The 20,538-nt window shown below is 45.5% G+C and overlaps 1 protein-coding gene and 3 non-coding genes across 4 annotated transcripts; all 4 read right to left on the reverse strand.

The window, feature by feature from the left end:
• Nucleotides 1-3,746: 3,746 nt before the first annotated feature.
• Nucleotides 3,747-19,212, reverse strand: LOC141931233 (uncharacterized). Its single transcript, XM_074843119.1, has 6 exons — nucleotides 19,184-19,212; nucleotides 18,362-19,065; nucleotides 17,752-17,846; nucleotides 6,610-6,744; nucleotides 5,707-5,842; nucleotides 3,747-4,323 (listed from the first exon to the last, which is right to left on the reverse strand). The coding sequence occupies exons 1-4, from the start codon at nucleotides 19,210-19,212 to the stop codon at nucleotides 6,700-6,702; spliced, it is 873 nt and encodes a 290-aa protein (XP_074699220.1). The 3' UTR covers nucleotides 3,747-4,323; nucleotides 5,707-5,842; nucleotides 6,610-6,699.
• Nucleotides 5,914-6,004, reverse strand: LOC141931489 (small nucleolar SNORD12/SNORD106). The gene has a single exon (XR_012625596.1). It is a non-coding gene; the product is annotated as a small nucleolar SNORD12/SNORD106 (small nucleolar RNA).
• On the reverse strand, nucleotides 6,814-6,904 carry LOC141931488 (small nucleolar SNORD12/SNORD106). The gene has a single exon (XR_012625595.1). It is a non-coding gene; the product is annotated as a small nucleolar SNORD12/SNORD106 (small nucleolar RNA).
• On the reverse strand, nucleotides 17,916-18,005 carry LOC141931490 (small nucleolar SNORD12/SNORD106). The gene has a single exon (XR_012625597.1). It is a non-coding gene; the product is annotated as a small nucleolar SNORD12/SNORD106 (small nucleolar RNA).
• Nucleotides 19,213-20,538: the final 1,326 nt, after the last annotated feature.

Raw genomic sequence — 20,538 nt, forward strand, 5'->3', positions numbered from 1 at the left:
TCACCGTGCAGTCAAAAAGATGCCTGGGTCTTTGGGAATATAAATGTTAAACCTCTCACTGTGTATGAAAACATGTCTATTAAAAGCAACATCAGACAGAGAAATAATCTGTGCTATTTTCCCCTCAAATGCTCATGGCACCAACAGAGCGAGCTGTTTGAGAAAAGTAAACATTTGCTTAAACATAGCAGCCTAGTGAGTGACTCCAGATTTTGGGTTTAGAAAGTTACATAAGTACATACAGCATTGTCTGTTCCTGCTATCACTGACAGAACTGACAATTCTGCCTTAATCCCGACTGCCCTGTTCAGCCACTTCACAGCAGCACAATACGAGCTCTGGACATGCTGATTATCCCTTGCTGGCCTGTGAGATCTAGTAGGGAGCTCTCTGTGCAGAGAAAAAAAGCTGTAAATTAGCCTTTGTCCAAAACATACCTCCTGGCCTTCATCTACTCATTCAAAACATAGCAGATACACTCAGGAGTTGACCAGTGCCTGCAGAAGTCCAGCAAGCAATGGGGCAACAAATGCCAAGGACAGCTCTGAGGAGGAGAGCTGCAAATTGCTTTAAATTCAATGTCAAACCTTCCCCCCACCTTTTATCAGAGAGCTATATTAAGAGATTTTCAAATGGGATGATCTGACCTCCGTGCTTGGTATAGGCAACAGAGATCATTTCTCTATTAACTGCTGTAACGCAGTTGTACTAGGAAGTCCATTGCAGGTCAAGTTTTTGAATAGCTTACGGTTACCCACAGGAGAATTACCTGAGCTCATAACATACCACATTGCTGAGAACCCATAGCTGGCCACAGTCAAGTCCAGACAGCTCTCTATTACCAAAGGTGTTTGGAGAAGCATAAGGTAGGATATCCCGTATAACTGAAAAAAAGATGTTATGGTACTAAAGAACATGATGCCTAGCCTGTGTTTACCAGCTGCGGCTACGACTATCTTCATTTTCCTGAAACTGTCCAGACAGACTTTTGGTAAAGGCAGCCACGATCACGTTTTTGAGCATGTTATGTGGGAACTTGGAGTAAAGGTGGGGAAGGACTGCCAGGGGATGCTCTCTAGACCCAAACTAGTTCCAGAAAAAAAAAAAATCAGACAGATGTAAAATGAAGCCATGTCTAAGATGCCCAGCTGTTTGCAGGCATATCAGAAACTCCAGCAGATGAAAGCTTTGAAGCAAAAGCCTATCAGTACAGGAGACCTCTGCTCCACCTCTACTCCTCTAAATAAAAGCCCCTGACAAGTTCAGATGTTACTTTTTGGGTTTGTCTCCACTTTGTCACACTTCTTGTTCTTACAGATAGGCTAATGACCGCTGGTCTAGAGGTTTATTACTGCACACTGCTATAGTGACAAGGTGAAAGCATCCTGACTACATCACACAGAACAACACAAAACAGATGGACAGTTTGATGCAGAAACTCCATCTGGCCCTTACTCAGCTTTGGGCAAGGCATACACACAGCACCCCCTACAGCTGCCAGCTCAGAGATCTCCAGACTCAGCTTCCAGCTCCTGGGTCTAACTATCCCCTGCATCCAGACCAGACGGCATTCATGGGTTGCTACAGCTGATCAGTTATCTTCAGAGTTTTGTCTTCCATCCCTATGCATATGTGCAATAGCAGCAGTGCTTGAATCCTGACCTCAGCAACTTTTCTTGGAGGGGTAATAAAACATGTAAAAAACATGTTCCAGCTACATCTGTCCTTATGGCTCCCACTGGACAACCAGCACGCTCCACTCCCTAAGGTGTGCTTGCTGGTAGATATGCTCACTAGATTATGAAAGTGATTATATTAGCAGCAGTTCTGATCCCTCATCAATATGTTGTTTCAAGAGATTATGCTGCTTAATAGAGTAAAATCTCTACCCAGTTTAATGGAAGACTGCCTTGAATGCTGATTAATAGCTAATTTTCCCTCATTGCTGTTTCCTGCTAAACATACATAAACATAAAGGCCACCATCAGCTCAGATACCAAATCCCCTCTATAATCACTGAAACTGTTATATATATATGCCTTTAGTAGCAGAAATACCCTCTAAACTTGTAGTTGCTGTAAATAACTTCCAATCTATGAGTATTAATTAGGCTGTTGCTATCAGGCAGCAAAAATAACACAGCAATACTTCAATGCTGCAGGAAACATTGCTTAAACATTTCCTCAGCCTGTTATCCAGGCCTCACTTTTGCCCTTCAGGTACTTCAAGCTGACCTGTCACCGTCGGGCGAGCTAGCTTCCTGCATGGGCTAGCTAGCTCCCTGTGGCCCTGCATGTGCACCCAGCTGCTTCCAGGCAGCAGCCCCTCAGCATGCAAACCCATCAGCTACAGCCTTCCACAGGCCCAGACCCAGCACACAGAACCTTCAACAGCTGCCAGGTGGCCCTGCTCCTCCAGAACCTAATGATGCTGCAGGTGGGTGGTTTTTAACCCCATCCCTAACCTGCTGTGCTACTTCCCAACAGCAGCACACAAAGAACAGCTACTTCCATCATTAGACCTGCGGTTTGAATCTGAACCTGCTGCCCAAGACACTGCAGGTTAATATATATCCCACTTCTTCACATCGGCTTCATCTGAAGGGGCTATTTATTTCATTTGCATTGCCAGCAGGGTGTACAAATGCTACCAGACCAGGACCTGTGTGAGACATCTGCCAAGGCCTGTCTGCGCATCACGCAGACACCACTCCCAACTGCCAGGCTAATGGGCACAGCAGATGGAGAATGTCCTCTCCCTCCCTGCAGGACACTTGCCACCGTTCAACCCCTCTGCATGTGCAGACATCGCATGTGGGCAGCACAGATGTATTGACACAGATTTTTCACCCCTACTGAGGCCAGATGTATAGTCAAGTCATCTGGGATATGGAAGTCAGAGGTACAGGAAGCAATGCATCTTAGGGTTCTTAACTACCTCTCTGGTATTAGGAAATTAGGTATTAGAAAAGCCTTTAGCTTCTTCTTGTTTAGTGGTTCCCTACTTCAGCACATACGTACAATTAGCATTTCATTCTCCTGCTCTGCAAACCTGGAAGTTTGCCAAACAGCATCCAGGGAAAGGCTGCAGGGTTTGGATGAACATCTGTCACTAAGTTTCTCCAGCCAGCAGCAGTCATTCCCGTGAGCTGAACACACTGCACAAGGGAAATGTCCAAATCCTCACAGAAGCTGACATCAGCTTCCCTTCCTTCCCAGACTGCTGTCACTTCTCACTTTTCTGTAGGACTCATGTATGAAAGAATGTGCAAAGCAGTGACTTACCTGGGAACAAGATAATCTACACCTTTTACCAGGCCAGCCAAAATCCCCACTGAATTATATTCTGCACCAGCTGCTCCCCACACAGGATATAAGGGAGAAGCTGAAGGAGAGCCTTTGTCCAAACAGAGGCAAAGTGCAGACTATGCCTCTCCCTTTGGTTCAGAAGACAGACCTGTTGTCAACCTTTAGCACCCAGCTGTTACCTACAGAGAACTGTGCCCTAGCGATGCTTCCTGCAGCACAGCAGCAGCCTCAAGTCTCAGCTAAAGAACTTTTACTTCAGGGTGTGTGAAGCTATACTGCCATGAGATCATGCCCCTTTCTCCTAGCTTGAGGTACAGGCAGCTCCACATAAGCAATCACTACACAGAAGCACTGTTACCATCCAAACTCCCAAAACTAGTTAGGAGATCCAGAAATTGGCTGTTAAAGGCATGTAAAGAGTTTCAGTCACCAGCCAAATTCACCCGGTACTCAGATTTTATTAAAAATAGGCTCTGAACAGTACAGAAACACAGACTGCGCTGCAGCATCCAAGATGCCCCCTCCCCACTTTACAGGCTGCCTGTGATACATCATTAAATTTTTCTGGATGACAGGAGAGCGCTGAGACTTGAATCCCCACTCTCCTTACACAGAAGGCCATCCTCCCATACTTGACAAGTGCTCTCTAAGGAGAGGCTTCCTTCTTTTAATGACTATGGTAGGGTAGTATTAGCTATCAGGCGGTGAATGCAGCCCTTGCAGACAAAAGCATCCAATTACATTAAACATGCATCAAATTCCAGAATCCATTACAGTAAACACCTCATACCAAGGGAAAAATACAACACCCTTCATCTGTAAGTTGGCAGGACACCAATTTATCCCTCCTGCTAGCTCTGAGAAAAGACCAGGGCTGTTGCAGGTTGATGTGAATGCTGTTGGACAAGGGATCACAGGCACCAGCATGGAGAGTGACATCATTAGCAGAAGACAGCTTTCTGCTAGTACACTGACATCACATCAGGTCCCCAGACAACGTCTGACAAATCGCAACCTGTCAAGAAAACAGCCAACATTTTGTCAGTCCACTCCAGCACAAATAGCAAATACATAGCTTTCAAATGCCCCCCCCCCCCCCCCCCCCAAAGAACTGTTAGACAGCAAAGGTTGCTCTGCAAACAGCAAAAACTTCTTCACTGCCAGGCACTCCAAAATAGGATGCACTCTTAAAACTGCACTGTGGGAGCTTTTAGAGTAGTACTTGATAAAAGCCTGGGGGAGTTGACTGAGCATAGAGTGCCAGAGTTAACATATTCGGTCAGCTCTACCAGCTTCGCCATCTGACACAGACCACTCACACCCCTTCTGAATTCAAGAGTACAATATAGAAAGGTCGCATTTGTGCTCTTCATAGATAGAGGTTACCAAGGAGACTTCAGCCTCCCTGTAGATACGACAGCTGCACAACAGGCACCTGAACAGCAACACAAGGCTGTAACTGAAGCCAGTGACAACAGCTGTTTACCCAATGAAGTAAAGTTGTTAAGAGTTTTCTAGAGCATTAGCGAAATCCTAGTCAAACAGCCAAGTTTTCAGATGTCACAAGAACACCAAAAGCAATCCCTCTATTGCAAATAGACACACTGCTAGAAGCTGACTTTCATCCACGCTTCTCCAAGGCATTGAGAACCTCCCATCAGGGGTGGGAAAAAGAATAAACATCAAAAACAAAAGCTCCCTGACTCTTTAAGAAGCACCTCGTTTTAACACTGCTTAAATGGGGCAAAACAGAAAAGCTATGCTTATGTCCTTAAACTGCCAGAACTTCCTGTCATTTCCTTGAGCAAGAATTCTTTCACTTTTGATCCTCAAGTCTTTCACGTATGTCAGATAGTGTTACACAATCAGTTACTGTCTGTGCAGACAGCACCCTCCAGTGCTGCCCGCCCTCAAAGCACGCAGTATACATGTAGTTTCCCTGCAATAGAGGTGCAAGGACGCATAGCCTCAATATACAGCCACATGAGGAACTGAAGCCTCTTGCATCTGTGGAATCAGTCTGGCTAAAACAGAAGTTTGCAGCAGCATTGCCAGTCTGGTGGGGGAAAAAAAAAAGTCCATACTCATGACAGATGCTCTTCAGCTGAACATTAAAAGGCAATCAATTACATTTGAAAAATCATGTCCATAACAACTGACAAGGTAATAATCCCTGCAGGAAAAATGGTAAAAGGAAATTTGAGTATTTCAACAGGTGTTGGTACTCAGGTCCAACACTTAAAAGGGCCCCTGATGCAATGCTCAAATCTACACATCTGTCAAACCTCCAGGGACACTGACCTGGCAAAGCATGGTAGAAGCAACCCCCTCGCAGAAAGGTGTTTTTTGCCTTATTTTTTTATTTATTTCAATGAACATAGGTGGATCAAAGACTTACCACTCTCCCCACCAGAGGGGCACGGATGGTGGAGCAAACCAGGCAACTGTCCCCATCACACAACTCATCACTGCCAGCCAGAGCCATCACATCAGGTCTCCCAGAGGCTCAACACCCCTGCTGCCTTTGCAGCAGCCTACAAGTAAAGCCAAAGAGAACAGTCAGCACCAGGCCCTGCCAGGGTATGGGACACAGCAGCACTTCCCCGCTGGTGCATCAGACATGATCTGGCTTGAACAGTGAGAAATCAACACTGTCGCTCTGATGGGGAAAAAATTCAGTCATCACGTACACCAGCAAGTCCCCAGGAGTTACGTGGCTGCACACCCCCAGTGCTGTGCGACACTGTCACCTCCCCCAGCAGATCCACAGGGACTGAGTGAAGTAATGGCAGAGAAAGCAGCGAAGCCATGCACACACATGGCCACCACCGAACACTGACATCTGCAGTCTCCTCACACTCCAAGTTGGCCAGAAAGGGGCAGAGCAGAAAAGACTCAAGAGGACCTAAGAGACACACTTCAGCCAGGATAGTTCCTGTCCCTTACTGGGGCAGCTGCTCTGAGCAGCAGATCACCCATTGTCTCCATGCAGGGCGTCCTTAAGCTTTCAGATTCCTTGCCCTGCTGTTTCCTGTTTACTAGCCACACCTGCCACTTTGGACATGCTGGAACAGGAGCAACATGAGGCACAGAGGACCTTGTTGCAATTCTTCTGCACGAGGGAAATCTCTGTGTTTTCACCTCTACAGTATCTACACTAATGTTCAAATTTACACATCAGTCAGTTCTCAGTGACAAAGACTTCTAGAAGCAACTCCCATGCAGAATGGTATTTCCTCCTTCCCCCCCTTCTTTTTTATTTAATTTAAAGCAATGACCATCAGTTACTTTAAGGACTTACCATTCTGACTTGCTAGAGGCAAGCATGGTAGAGCAAACCAGGCAACTGTCCCCATCACACAACTCATCACTGCCAGCCAGAGCCATCACATCAGGTCTCCCAGAGGCTCAACACCCCTGCTGCCTTTGCAGCAGCCTACAAGTAAAGCCAAAGAACAGTTAGCACCAGGTCCTGCCAGGGTATGGGACACAGCAGCACTTCCCCGCTGGTGCATCAGACATGATCTGGCTTGAACAGTGAGAAATCAACACTGTCGCTCTGATGGGGAAAAAATTCAGTCATCACTTACACCAGCAAGTGAAACCGTAAGCTGGTCTGAAATAACTCTCTAAAACTCGTTTTGGAGTTTTAGAAAGTAAGCATTCTTTATTGAGGTGCCAGACACACAGGAGATAGCTCCACCTAATGTGCACACTGGGGTATTTCAAGAGCACTAAATATATAGTTAAAAGTATATATATTCATCAGTTTTCTAAGAAATTATTAACATATTCATACAATTTCCTGGAACTCATTTAACGTATGCAAATGTCCTTAGCACATGCATCCTCATATTCTTCAGTGGTCATCGACAATCTTCCTCACTGTGTCCAGTAGCTGAACTCAGCTTCTGCACATGCTCAATCCTACTCCCCACCTAGCTTACATACCTCTATCTACAAAACCAGTCTGTGCTAGTACTGTTATAAACGGCCAGGATTCCAATCCAAGAAAATAACTGATGTATTATAAAAGACAATAAGCAAAGCAGCGCTGGGTGGGTAGGGAGTCTCCGCTCCGCCAATACGCACCCCGAGTTCTAAAAAGCAGCGTCTTTTATACTCTGGTACCATCGTCTTAGCCAATCTCTTTTCGTCAGATAGTTGTCCTGTTCTTCTTCCACTAGGTCAATTTGAGCTGCTGGGGTACGTGTCCTCCTCCTATTGAGTCTTTTGAAAGTCTCGAAGCCTTGGTCTCTTGGCGTGCTTTTCTTCTATTGGGTCTTTTGAAAGCCTCATGATTCCATCTTTCGGCGGGCCTTTTCAAACAGCAGTTATATCAGCTCTAGGAGGGGCTTCTAGGAAGCGATTGCATATCAGCTCTAGGAGGGGTTTCTGAGAAACGATTACATTGTTCCACACGAATAGCACACTTTATATTTTACCCATATATTCAAACATTCTTCATAATTATAATACAGGTTATAGTGATCACAAATCATTTCAGATCCTCACAGGGTACCATATTCTACTTTTACAATATTTCCGACAGCAAGATATTATGGTTTGACATTTACAAATCATTCAAGCGTAACGTACCCGCCTTGCTTAACTTAGCAAATTATTTACAATGGTTTATTACAGTCCCCCCTTTTTCTTTTTATACCTCAATTTGCTGGTTAAGCTTAAAAATAGCTTCTTTAGCAGCCCCTAAAAAGGTGACATCTTCTAGTTCAGTCTCTAATTGGTGTTCTTGTTGAGTTAAGTCAGTATATTGTTGCCTTAATATCATGAGTTGGACAGTTTCAATTCTGTTCTTAACAAGGCTAATTAATTTGCTTAAGATACAATAATCAGGGGTCCCATTAAGGTTGTTATTAGAGTGGTCATCCAAGGGGATTGATTAAACCATGATTCAAACCAGCTTTGTTGAGCTTCCCTTTCCTTCTTTCTTTATATAATGCCCTCACGCAGCTTGGTCATGGATTCCCGAACCACCCCAGAGTGATCTGCATAAAAGCAGCACTCTTCTCCTAGAGCTACACAGAGCCCTTCTTGCTGTAAAAATAGTAAGTCCAACCCCCTTCTATTCTGCAAAACAACCTCTGAAAGAGAAGTAAGGGACTTTTCTAATAATGATATTGATTTTTCAGTTCTTTCTAAATCTTCATCAACTGCAGCCCTTAAGGATGATAATCCTTTATGTTGTTGAACTAGAGAAGTAATTCCAGTCTCTGCCCCTGCAGTTCCTAGACCTATGAGGGTCGCAATTGTCAGGGCAGTGAGTGGTTCTCCTTTCCTTATCCTGAGGTTGTTATTATTCCAATATTTAAAGACAGTCTCTTTTGAATGATATAAAATCCGAGGCATGACTGTTATTTGTATACAAAATTCTTTGTTCTCATTAAACATAGTTAGGGACAAACAGGGAGTTAGTCCTGTCTTTGAGCAAAGCCACCATCCCCCTTCTCTTGGTATAGCCCATTTATTTCCAACTTTGTTTAATCGTTGTACCTTATTTTCACACAAATTCTTCTGGTTTCTAGGTACTCTTCCTATACATGTCCCTTTCCCTCTAACTTGTTGCATAGTAAGCCCGATTTTCTTTTTATTCCATTTACATTGTTCTGGACTAGCTTCATTACTTAGGCTGTATGTAACATTAAGTCCTATTCCTTCGTATAAAGGTGGTCTTACATCATAACACAACCAACATCCAAGAGTAGCGTTAGGATTGGTACTGTTAAGGGCTTGGTACGCAGTTTGTACCAATCGCCATAAGGAGTTAGATTCTATGCGTCCAATATTTTCTTGGATATTTCTTGTGCGTCTCAAAGCAGTAATATTTTCCTGGGTATTCGTGATGTTAGTTTCAAGGTTATCTGCTACTGTCTTGTTCTGGCCGATTTCATTTGTTATTACCTTATTCGGGCCTACGGGTTTAGGTTTAGGTGTCAGTGGGACAGGTCTTTTCTGGATCACGATTAATCCTCCCCTATCAGTTCCAGGTTCCCAATATCTAAGTCCCCATGTCCTACCAATTATCCATGCTGGATCCTCTGGCTGTAAGATATCAATTTTTAAATGCAGACAATTACTATGACTTATCGAACCTCCACTGAAGTCATGTCTGGGCGGATCACATCCTTCGGGGCCCCAACTTGTCTTTAAGAACTCATCTCTTGTTGGAGGAGACCAGGAAGAAGCGACTGTTTCGCAGCCCCAATAAGCACAATAATAATGACTAGGTTGATTACAATATTCTTTTCCAGGGTTGGAAGCAGGACACAAATAATAGCCTTTCAGATTTAAGCATGGCTGTATAGGCACTAGCTCACAGAGTGAAGCAGTAAAACTGGGAGGGCCTACTGTTGTGTTTCTTTTTATAACAACTGAGTCTTCCCATCGGGCCAAGATCCATTCAAAAGGTTGGTGTATCCAATCATTTGTTACACTTTTGATATAGATTAGGTATAACAACACTAGAATACGACTCATATTTTTAGGCATTGTCTTCAGTCATAGGCTGCTAGTGGATGTATTTTCCAGATTTTATCTCCACCGTTATACCCCTCTGTCTCCTTCGTCTACTCCTTTACTTGGAGCCACAAGGTATGAATTCTTCTCGACAGCAGTGGTATTCTTCAGGAGCTATTCTTTTCAGCAATAAACTTAATTACCTGAAGACACACAGTCTATTCTGAGTTTTATTCTAGGTTCATAATTGCCAATCGAATTTCAGAATCTGAATTTGTTGATATTTCCACCTATTTTGTTGTTGTGCCCGCTTCCAAGCAAATCTTGCGGCACACTGTCTTAAGACTTTGTGCCAATCTGCTTCATATACTTCCCAAGTTGTAGGTATCAGCAACTCCCATCCACAAAACAAGGTACAAATCTCTACTTGAGCAAATTGTTCTCTACTAACTATAATATTATCTCAGCATTGCATACAATAAAGTTGCCTTTTAAATGAAATACAAGACCATTTTCTATTACAATCTGAACATTGACAAGTAACCCAACACGAGTGTCCAGAAGTAGGATGTTTTATGCATGGAATTTCCAATATATTTTCTGTTGCGGCCAGTTCAGGTGTATCAGTTTCTGTTTCGCAACAGAAAGGATGGACCTGTGGAGTTCCTGTTAACTTATATAACCCCGCTTCCCCAGTTTGGTAAGGTATCCTTTCTCTCCTCCAAGGTGCAAAATACACTTTTTGTAAAGTATCCCCAGAGGCTATCTGGAGCCACTGGTATAGACTATTTCTTACTTCCCTTCTAGAGTGGGTCATTCAGTCATCTTCTGGTCTTTCCTTATAGTCATTTGGAGACCTCCCGGTTTAGATACCACAGTCCATTCCGTTGAAGGCTGCTTCACTGGTCCTTTAGCTCGAGTGGCGTGAGTCCAACCCTTTTCAGCTGTCCATACCGCAGTCTCTGTAGTTAGAAGAACAAGAAATGGTCCCTCCCATCAAGGGGATAAGCTATCTTCTTTCCAACTTTTAATTAATACCCAATCACCTAGTTGTATTTTATGTATTGAAAATTCGAGAGGGGTACTTTGAGCCACCAACCCCTTACTTCTTAGTTCTTGCATATGACAGTTCAAAATTGTTACATATTGTTGAATTGTAATATCATCCATTATGGGATGATCAAGGGGTAATCCATGAGTATAGGGTATTCCATACAACATTTCAAAAGGTGAAATCCCAGTTACTGAGTTTGGCATGGTCCTAATGTTTAATAATGCCAAGGGCAAGCACTTTATCCATGACATCTTAGTTTCAATCATTAATTTTGATAATTGCTGTTTCAAGGTTTGATTAGCCCTTTCCACTCTTCCAGAGCTTTGGGGGTGCTATGGAGTATAGTAGTCCCACTTGATTACTAAGGCTGTAGTGATATTTCTAAGAATTTTTGAAGTAAAATGTGACCCTTGATCTGAATCAATTACTCCTATCATGCCATATCTCGGGATGGTATTTTCTAATAATTGTTTTGCCACTATTTGTGCCGTAGCCCTGGTAGTAGGTATGGCCTCTACCCAATGGGTAAGTTGGTCTGTTATAACCAGCAGGTATTTATACTGTCCTGCCCTAGGTAATTCGGTATAATCTACCTGTATCCTTTCAAAAGGCCTATGGGCCAACGGTCTCCCTCCTTGGGGGGTTTGCCTCATGTGTTTTTTATTTATTCTTTGACAGTTTATACACCCTTGAGTTTCTTGTTTTGCTATTTCAAAAATCCCTATACATCCATAAAACTTTAAGAACAGGTCTACTAATGCTCTTGTACCCCAATGAGTCTGTTGGTGTAATCTATGTATTATTTTTCTAGCAAATCCCTTAGGCAACATTTCGCGTCCATCAGGAAGTATCCATTTATTTCCTTTTAATCTCGCCCCTAATCGTTCATATTCCTTGATTTCAGTTTCAGGATATATTTTTTGGTTCTCAACGAATTCCCCCTTTTCCTCGGTTGTAAATTTATCAACAGTAATCATTAGGAGTGCTGCTCTTTTTGCTTCTTCATCAGCCAAATTATTCCCTCTAATTTGAAACTGTAATCCCCTCTGATGTCCTTTAACATGGGTTATAGCTATAGCTTTCGGTTCCCTGATAGCTTGTAATACTTGCTTGATTAACTCTTCATGTATTAGCCCTTTTCCTTGTGTATTTATTAAACCTCTTTCTTCCCATATTTTTCCAAAGGTATGTATCACTCCAAAAGCATATTTTGAGTCAGTAAAGATCGTCCCTTGCTTACCTTTTAGTCTCCTTAATGCCTGTAATAGAGCACATAGCTCACAAGCTTGGGCAGACCAACTTGAGCTTAGGGGGCCCGATTCTAATACTTCCCACGTTTTCCCATTTATGATTGCGTACCCTGATTTCCTTTTCCCTTCTATAACCCGAAAGGATCCATCTACAAATAACTTCTCTCCTTCCTCTAGTTGTTGTTCTTCTAAATCTGGTCTTATTTTGGTTTGTAATTCTACCATATCAATACAATTATGGTTTTCTCTTTTCACTTCTTCCCAGTCTCCATATAGAAATTGTGCTGGGTTCTCAGCCGTTGTGGTTTTTAAATTTAATTCGGGTGAAGATAACAGGATTGCCTCGTATTTTAGTAGCCTATTATCTGTTAACCACTTTTCTGCCTTTTGTTGGAGCACTCCTCGAATGTCATGTGGAGTATAAAGTATTAAAGATCCCCCAAAAGCTATTTTCCTGGCCTCCTCTACCAAAAGAGCCACTGCCACTATAGCCTGTGAACAGGTTGGCCATCCTCTGCTAACAGGATCTAGTAATTTGGAAAAACATCCTACGGGTTTTTTACTTCCCGCCCAGTCTTGTGTCAAAACTCCATAAGCAGTATGATTACCAGTGTCTACAAACAACTGAAATGGTTTGTTCAAGTCTGGTAAATTCAGGACTGGAGTTCTGGTTAATATTTCTTCTAGATGTTTAAATTTTTCTTCATCTTCTACGGACCATTTTACTACTTCCGTGGTCAGCTTTTCGTAAAGAAATTTCACCTTTTCACTAAATCCTTCAATCCATTGTCCACAATATCCCAACAGACCTAATAACTGTCGAATTTCTCTTTTTGTTTTCGGGGCTGGTAAGGCTAAGATTCCCGCTACGCGGTCAGGGTCTAACTTCTTTGTCCCTTTGCTAAGCCAATGTCCCAAATATTTCACTTCAGATTCTACAAATTGTAGTTTGGATTTTGAGACTTTTAACCCCCTTTTCTCCCAAAAAGTTTAACAACTTAATAGTATTTTCCTTAACTTCTCCTTCAGACTTTCCTGTAACTAATAAGTCCTCTACATACTGTAAAAGTTTCACTTCTCCCTCACATTTAAACATTACCAATAGGTTCTCTAATGCTTGGCCAAACAGATTTGGTGATTCTGTAAAGCCTTGAGGCAGCACTGTCCACCTTAATTGTTGCTTTCTACCAGTTTCCAGATCTTCCCATTCAAATGCAAAATAGTCCCTACTATCTTTTGCTAAGGGACAAGCCCAAAATGCATCCTTTAAATCGATAACACTATACCAGATATAATCTGGCAGAATTTGATTTAATAATGTATATGGATTTGCTACCACTGGGAATCGGGTGATAGTCCTCTGATTGACTGCTCTTAAATCTTGTACTAATCGATAGCTACCATTTGGCTTCTTAACAGGTGAAATTGGGGTATTATGAGGTGATTTACAAGGTTCCAATGTTCCCCTTTTTATTAAGTCATCAATCATTGGTTTTAATCCCCTCCTTCCTTCAAGAGGAATGGGGTATTGTTTTCTTCTTATTGGTTCTTTGGGATTTACTATTTCTGTCTTAAATGGTTCAATGTCTATTTTGCCAATATCTCCATTATTATACCAAACTATCAGATTTATGCATTCCTCATCTTTTTCTGTTAACTGATATAATTTTACCATAATTTCCCCTTTTATTACTTCCATATTTATTCCCAGTTTAACAATTAAATCCCGTCCCAAGAAATTGCTGCTTCTTCAACTAAAAGAAAATCCCCTATACAAAATTGACCTTCAGATTCAAGTTGCACATTTTTGATGATAGGAACCCTAAAAGGTTCTCACTTCGCTCCCACCACTAGTGCAGTGCTTTTGCTTACTTAACGGTGGATCTTTCTGCTCCCAGTATCTACCAAAAATGTAACTTCATTCCCCTGGGGACTCAATTTTAGGTTTATCAAGGGCTCAGATGGTGACTTTGTCCCCAGGATATATAGCCCCTGACACCCCTAGTCTTCAATCTTACACATATCTTCATCTTTCATTCTCTTCCGACAATGCCTTTTGATATGTCCCTTTTGCCCACAACAATAACATTCGGGTATTCCCCTGGAAGAATCTCTACTCCTCTCTTTTGCAGTCACTGACCGCCCTCTTGTGTCGGGAGCAGGAATTCTTCTCAGTTGCTCCTTTTGCTGAGTTTCCCGGACTGCTGCCACAAATATTTCTGCTTTCGCTTTTTGTTTCTCCTCATCCCTCCGTACATACACTTTCTGAGCCTCCCCCAATAAATCCTGTAACCCTCGATTCTGCCAATCATCCAATTTTTCCAGTTTCCTTCTTATATCCCCCCATGATCTGGCCACAAATTGGGTTTTTAGCAAAGCCTCTCCGACTGGAGAGGCTGGGTCCACCCCAGAATACATTTGTAAGTTTTTCTGCAATCTCTCTAGCCAATCCATGGGGGACTCTTCCCTTCCCTGGTGTTCGCTGAAAGCCTTGCTAATATTATGCCCCCTTGGAACGGCTTCCCTAATTCCTTGTATGACCAATTCTCTTAAATCTGACATATTTTGTCTATCCTGAGCATTTTGATTATTCCAATTTGGATTCTGGTTAGGCCATTTCTGCTCTCCGGGGGGCCCTTGTCTTCTCTCCCACATCCACATTCCCGCCTGTCTTATCATAGATCTTTCTTCGGCCGTGAATAATATTCCTAAAATAGACTGCATCTCCTCCCAGGTGTAAGTATTCGGACCTAGGAACTGGTCTAATCATTCAGAAACCCCCAGGGGATCATCCGATAATCTACCCATTCCTTTCTTAAAATTTCTTACATCCCCCTGTGTTTAAAGGGACAATCACAAATCCAATTCCCCCTACATGCCCTCCCATCGGTACCTCTCAAAGAGGGGCTAAGAGGGTCACTGCTTCTTCTTTACGTGTTTCATTCCTCCCTCTCTGTATAGTTTTACTCCTGGTATTTTTAGAAGGAGGGGAGGGTGGTAGGCTAGGAGCCGAGGGAGTGGGATCCGATGGTAATTCTGGATATATTTGTTCAGGTTCCCGTTCCTCTTGCCTCTGATGAGGAGGGGGTAGGTTATCTAATGGTTCCCAGGATGGCTTCCCCAGCTCCTTGCCTTTCTTTTTCTCCTTCATAAGGAATAATGCGACCATGGAGGTTGCTCCCTTCCATACTGCTGCACAGTCACTTTCTTCCTGATTAAAAAGTTCCTTACTATCCACATATAGGTTCAAAGCTTGACATACCCAATCATCAAATGACCCAAAAATGGGCCAATATAATCAGTTGGGCCTAATTTCTTTTCCTCCTCAAACTTTAATGCAGTAATAAACCATCTTCTCTTTATTTTTTCCTTTTTGAGAAGGCCATAACCCCCAATATTTTATCATCAGCCCCAAAGGACTGTCAGGAGGTATATTTGGTAATTTGAACTTATCTTTTAAACTCATTTGAGGGTCTTTTTCCTGATTAGAATTTCGACTCTTGTTCTGGCCCATTTTTAGGAATTTTGTGGCAACTCTTGCCGCCCTTGTAGGGGTTTGGATCCAGGCAGTCGAATCCCTCACCCACCTACGTATTCCTACGGCAATTCCTCTCGCCCTTGGTTACCGGTAAGAGTGTCTTGCGGGGGCGTTGAACCCTTCACCCTCCCACGTACCCCTAGGACCCATGCTCCCTCCCGCAAGCCCTATAGGATCCGCTTCGGTCCTTCACCGGCCAAATCCCTTGCGGGAGTTTGGAACCGCAGTTAGACGACCTCCACTTTCGATTTGGAACTCAAATCCTGGCTCCGAAACTACTTTCGTCTCCAGAATAAGGCTCCGTCTCGCTCACACTCTCACACACAAGCAACCAACTCCCACCCAACCAAACGGCATCTCTTATACTCACGACTCCGTTGTCTTCGTTCGGATCTTCGTGCACGAGAATTACGGGTAAAAAAAAATTTTACTGCAGTTTCCTTTCCAATCCTGGAGCTCCAAACCTTTTGCTTATTGCCTTTCCCTTTTGTTCGTTAATCTCAAGGGGCGAGCCTTGGCTGGTATTTTCTAGGGCTGCAAGAATTAATTTGCGGGGCGCCTCCCGGGGAAACCCAACTCCGGATGCCACTCGGAGATCACGTCGGGGTCACCAATTTTGTTACAAACGGCCAGGATTCCAATCCAAGAAAATAACTGATGTATTATAAAAGACAATAAGCAAAGCAGCGCTGGGTGGGTAGGGAGTCTCCGCTCCGCCAATACGCACCCCGAGTTCTAAAAAGCAGCGTCTTTTATACTCTGGTACCATCGTCTTAGCCAATCTCTTTTCGTCAGATAGTTGTCCTGTTCTTCTTCCACTAGGTCAATTTGAGCTGCTGGGGTACGTCTCCTCCTCCTATTGAGTCTTTTGAAAGTCTCGAAGCCTTGGTCTCTTGGCGTGCTTTTCTTCTATTGGGTCTTTTGAAAGCCTCATGATTCCATCTTTCGGCGGGCCTTTTCAAACAGCAGTTATATCAGCTCTAGGTGGGGTTTCTAGGAAGCGATTGCATATCAGCTCTAGGAGGGGTTTCTGAGAAACGATTACATTGTTCCACGCGAATAGCACACTATATTTTACCCATATATTCAAACATTCTTCATAATTATAATATAGGTTATAGTGATCACAAATCATTTCAGATCCTCACAGGGTACCATATTCTACTTTTACAATATTTCCGACAACAAGATATTATGGTTTGACATTTACAAATCATTCAAGCGTAACGTACCCGCCTTGCTTAACTTAGCAAATTATTTACAATGGTTTATTACAGTACTACCCCTTTTATCTATTCTATTCAGAGATAGTGTCTCATAACAGGCTTCCTTGTCTACAAACATTTGGCCTAACTACACAATTCCAGTGGGAGAAGAACCACATGTCCTTCAGTTATTTTATCAAGAGAGCTGGATGGCTGGCCTGCTCAAGAGGCTCATGGGACAAGAGAAATACTGCAAAAATCCGGATAAAAACCACTGTTACATAGGGCTTCTGTGGCAGAGCACAAAGCAGCCAAGACAGATTTAACAGAAAGAGGTGGCCGGCAGAGGTAACGTGTTATGCACTTTCGCAGGCCCAGCCTTTACGGCCATGGAAGGCCTTCCTGACACAAAGGCAGGAGGTCAGAGCCCGGGCAGAGGCAGCAGCTCGGCCACGTGTACCGCGTGGCCCACGCCGTGGCCACCACCGCACAGCTTCCTGCAAGGGGCAGGGCAGGAAAGCTCCAGGAGCAGCCCCGGCTCCAGGGGCCCACCGCAGCCAGCCCGGCTCTGCCCCACGCCAGGGCTGCAGCAGACTGCCCGCCTGTCTCCAGCGTGGCCTGGTCCCCAGCCCCCCGGCCACGGGGGCCGTCAACCCAGCACCCTTCCCAGGCTGCAGATTTTGCACCCTTGCACACAGTGGGAGCGAGACGAGGCACAAAGGGCCTGGCTGCAGGAGGAAACCCTCTCTGCTGTCAGCTCCGCAGTACCTAGGTTAGTGGTCAAACCCACCCATCTATAAAGTCTCCAGGGACACCAACCTGACAAAGCACTGCAGGAACAACTCAGTTAACTTTTTTGAGAAGTATATATATAGATGGATTTCTAAACCAGTGAGGAACAGTTACTTTAAGGACTTACCATTCTCACCTGCCAGAGGCTCAGGCCTGGCGGAGCGCACCAGGCCGCTGCCCTCATCGCACGCCGGCCCCGCCGCATCGGGTCTCCCAGAGGCCCTGCGAGGAAAGGCAACGGGGGCGGTCAGCGCCGGGCCCTGCCAGGGTGCGGGGCACGGCGGCGCTCCCCAAGGTGCATCAGACACGATCTGGCTTGAACAGCGAGAAATCAACACTGCCGCTCTGATGGGGAAAAAAATTGTCATCACCTGCACCCGCGAGTGCCCGGGTGCCCCACGGCTGCACACCCGCGGCGGCCACGCCGTGCTCCCGCCTCCCCCAGCGGGTCCGGGTGAGCTCGGGAAAGACCTTCCCGGGAAGGGCGGCCGCTCCTCGGGAAACATCGCAGGAACCCAGCGAAGAGCACGTGGGGATGGGGCCCCGAGGCGGAGCAGAGGAGAGGCGGCCATGCCGCCAGCCCACGCGGCCCCGGCTGCTCCTCAGCGGGCAGCGAGGCGATGCCGGCGGCCACCAGAAGCCCGCCCAGGCAGGGAGGGCCGCCAGGAAGGAGCAGAGGGGGAGAGCCCAGACCCACCAGCCACCCGCCCACAGCCCAGTCCCGATCCAGAACTCACCTCGGCCACGCCGGAGCAAGAGGGCGGCTGAGCCCGCGCGTGGCGCTTTATAGGGGCCGTGGGCCCGCCCCAGCCCCGCCCGCGCTGAAGCGGGAGGGCGGGCGCCACCGCCGCCATGTTGGGCGGCGCCGCTGGGGGTGCCCGCGGGAGCCGCGCTCTGCTCTCTCCTCCGCTCCTCTCCGAGGGGGGGCTGTGGGTTCGGTCGTCCGCTCCCCGCCTCGGCGGGCTCGGAGCCGGTGGCATGAGGTGCGCCCGGCAGCGGGGGCGGCCGGGGCCGCCATTTCGCGGCGGAGGGCAGGACGTGGCGCTGCTCCCCGGCCCCCTTCACCTCATGGCGGTGCGCGCGTTTAGTGCCCGCAGCCCGGCCCGGGGCCGCCGCTGTGCCCGGGCTTCGTGCGAGGAGACGGCCGAAGGCGGGCGGGCGCAGCCGGTCGGCCGGTCCCCGCGCTCGGAGGCGGTCCCGCGGCGTGGCCCTGGCCCGGCGGCCACAGGCCTCCCGCCCGGCCCCGCGGGGGCCTTGGTCCCGGTGCGGGGTCGGTACGCGCGGTGCGGCACCGCCGGGGGTTGGACCGGGTAAGCGCGGCCCATGCCCCGCGCTCGGGCCATCGGTACGGCTGATGTGCTTCACCGGGATGGGCGAGTATGGTTTCGGAAATGTAATTTCTCTTTGTTTTTTTTGTTTTTTTTTTTTTAAAAAAACAACGCTTCAGAGATGTTTAGAGACTTGTCCAAAGGCATGTGCAAACGCAGTGGCAACATCAAACCTGTGATCCAGCCTTAATCCAGAGCAGGAGTCCCCAGGCAGTTAGTTCAAGGACTGACCGCTTACCCCGCTGTCTCTCCCAGCTCATGCGCGATCGGGTTTCAGCTCAGGTTTGTGTCACTGGGGGGATGCCTGCCACAGTTCAGGAAACGGGTCACAATAGCAGTTACTTTGCTTTCAGGTGGCCATAGGCAGGCAAATAATACTGCGTTAAATAGTTTGCCACTGAATAAAGAATGGAATAGAGAATAAAGGATGTGGTTTGCATGAGAACAGCCTGGCTTGTAACTCGAGCACGGCAATGTGCAGTGATTTTAAAGCTATAAATTCACCTTGGAAATGGGGTGTGAATCCAGTCATCCGTCTCTAGTGGAGACCAGCCACATGACATCCTTGAATACACATTGAAGGTATTTTCAGTGTCCTACACATGCAGGGACTGTGCATCTATTCATGTTCAGAAAGGTCAGCCAAGCACAGCGTTTCATCCCTCACCAGCGGTTGCTGTATAGCAGGGAGTGCCACGGTATGATTCAGGAATGTGCTTGCTACCATGACCTTCCCCTCCCAGCACCTCCCAGGGAAAGTAGGAACTTCTGTTCCTAGAATAAGACCAACTGAAGAGATAGGGTTGAAACGCAATCAAAATTTAAGAGGCAGGGGGACAGGCAGGGAAAGGCACAAAGCCATATGCTAGTTTTACATCAGCAGGGTGGTCTTTTGGGTTAAACACAGGAGTTGAACAACCCTGAGTTCTGCAATAAGTAGCTCTGGTCTAGACTAGCTCAAAATCATGTAATTGCTCCATGCTTTGAGTTTTTCTGTTTGTAAAATACACACTGGTTATGCCAAGGCACCAGGCATAGCTGTTCAGTCGCTCACTCTGAGTTGTATGAAGTGTTGGCATTGTGTGACTTGTCACATCAGTGCTTCAGCAAAACAGCTGTTACTTTGGTATCAAGCTCCTACAAACTGAACAGGGATTCAGTGGCAAGGGGACAGGATCAAGCTGATTGCAAGGTCAATATGTCCTGTGGGACTAATAGAAGGCGTAGTTCAAGGGTGGTCCTTGAAATGTGATGAGAGCAAGAAAAGGCATGTGGTCAGTTTGTCAGCTAATTTGCAGACATCCAGATGAGACTCTGCAAATCTGCCTGGAGAAGCCACCTGAGATATTTTACACACTCTGAAACAAGAAAGTCTATCTTATTTTTTTCACCTCCTTGTCTAGTAGTATCCAGACATACATACTGCAAGCACATATATAGGCTGTGTAGTATGTTTGGCATAACACTGCATAATTCAGCTGCCATTAAAATGCTTTTTCCAAATTAAATGTGTTTGTAGGCAACTAATTCTTGAAAGCAGTTTGTCAAACAGGACTTGTGGAATAAATCTCAATCCTATTCATCCA

The sequence above is a fragment of the Strix aluco genome, chromosome 17, assembly GCF_031877795.1.
Source record: "Strix aluco isolate bStrAlu1 chromosome 17, bStrAlu1.hap1, whole genome shotgun sequence".
NCBI classification, from domain to species: Eukaryota; Metazoa; Chordata; class Aves; order Strigiformes; family Strigidae; genus Strix; species Strix aluco.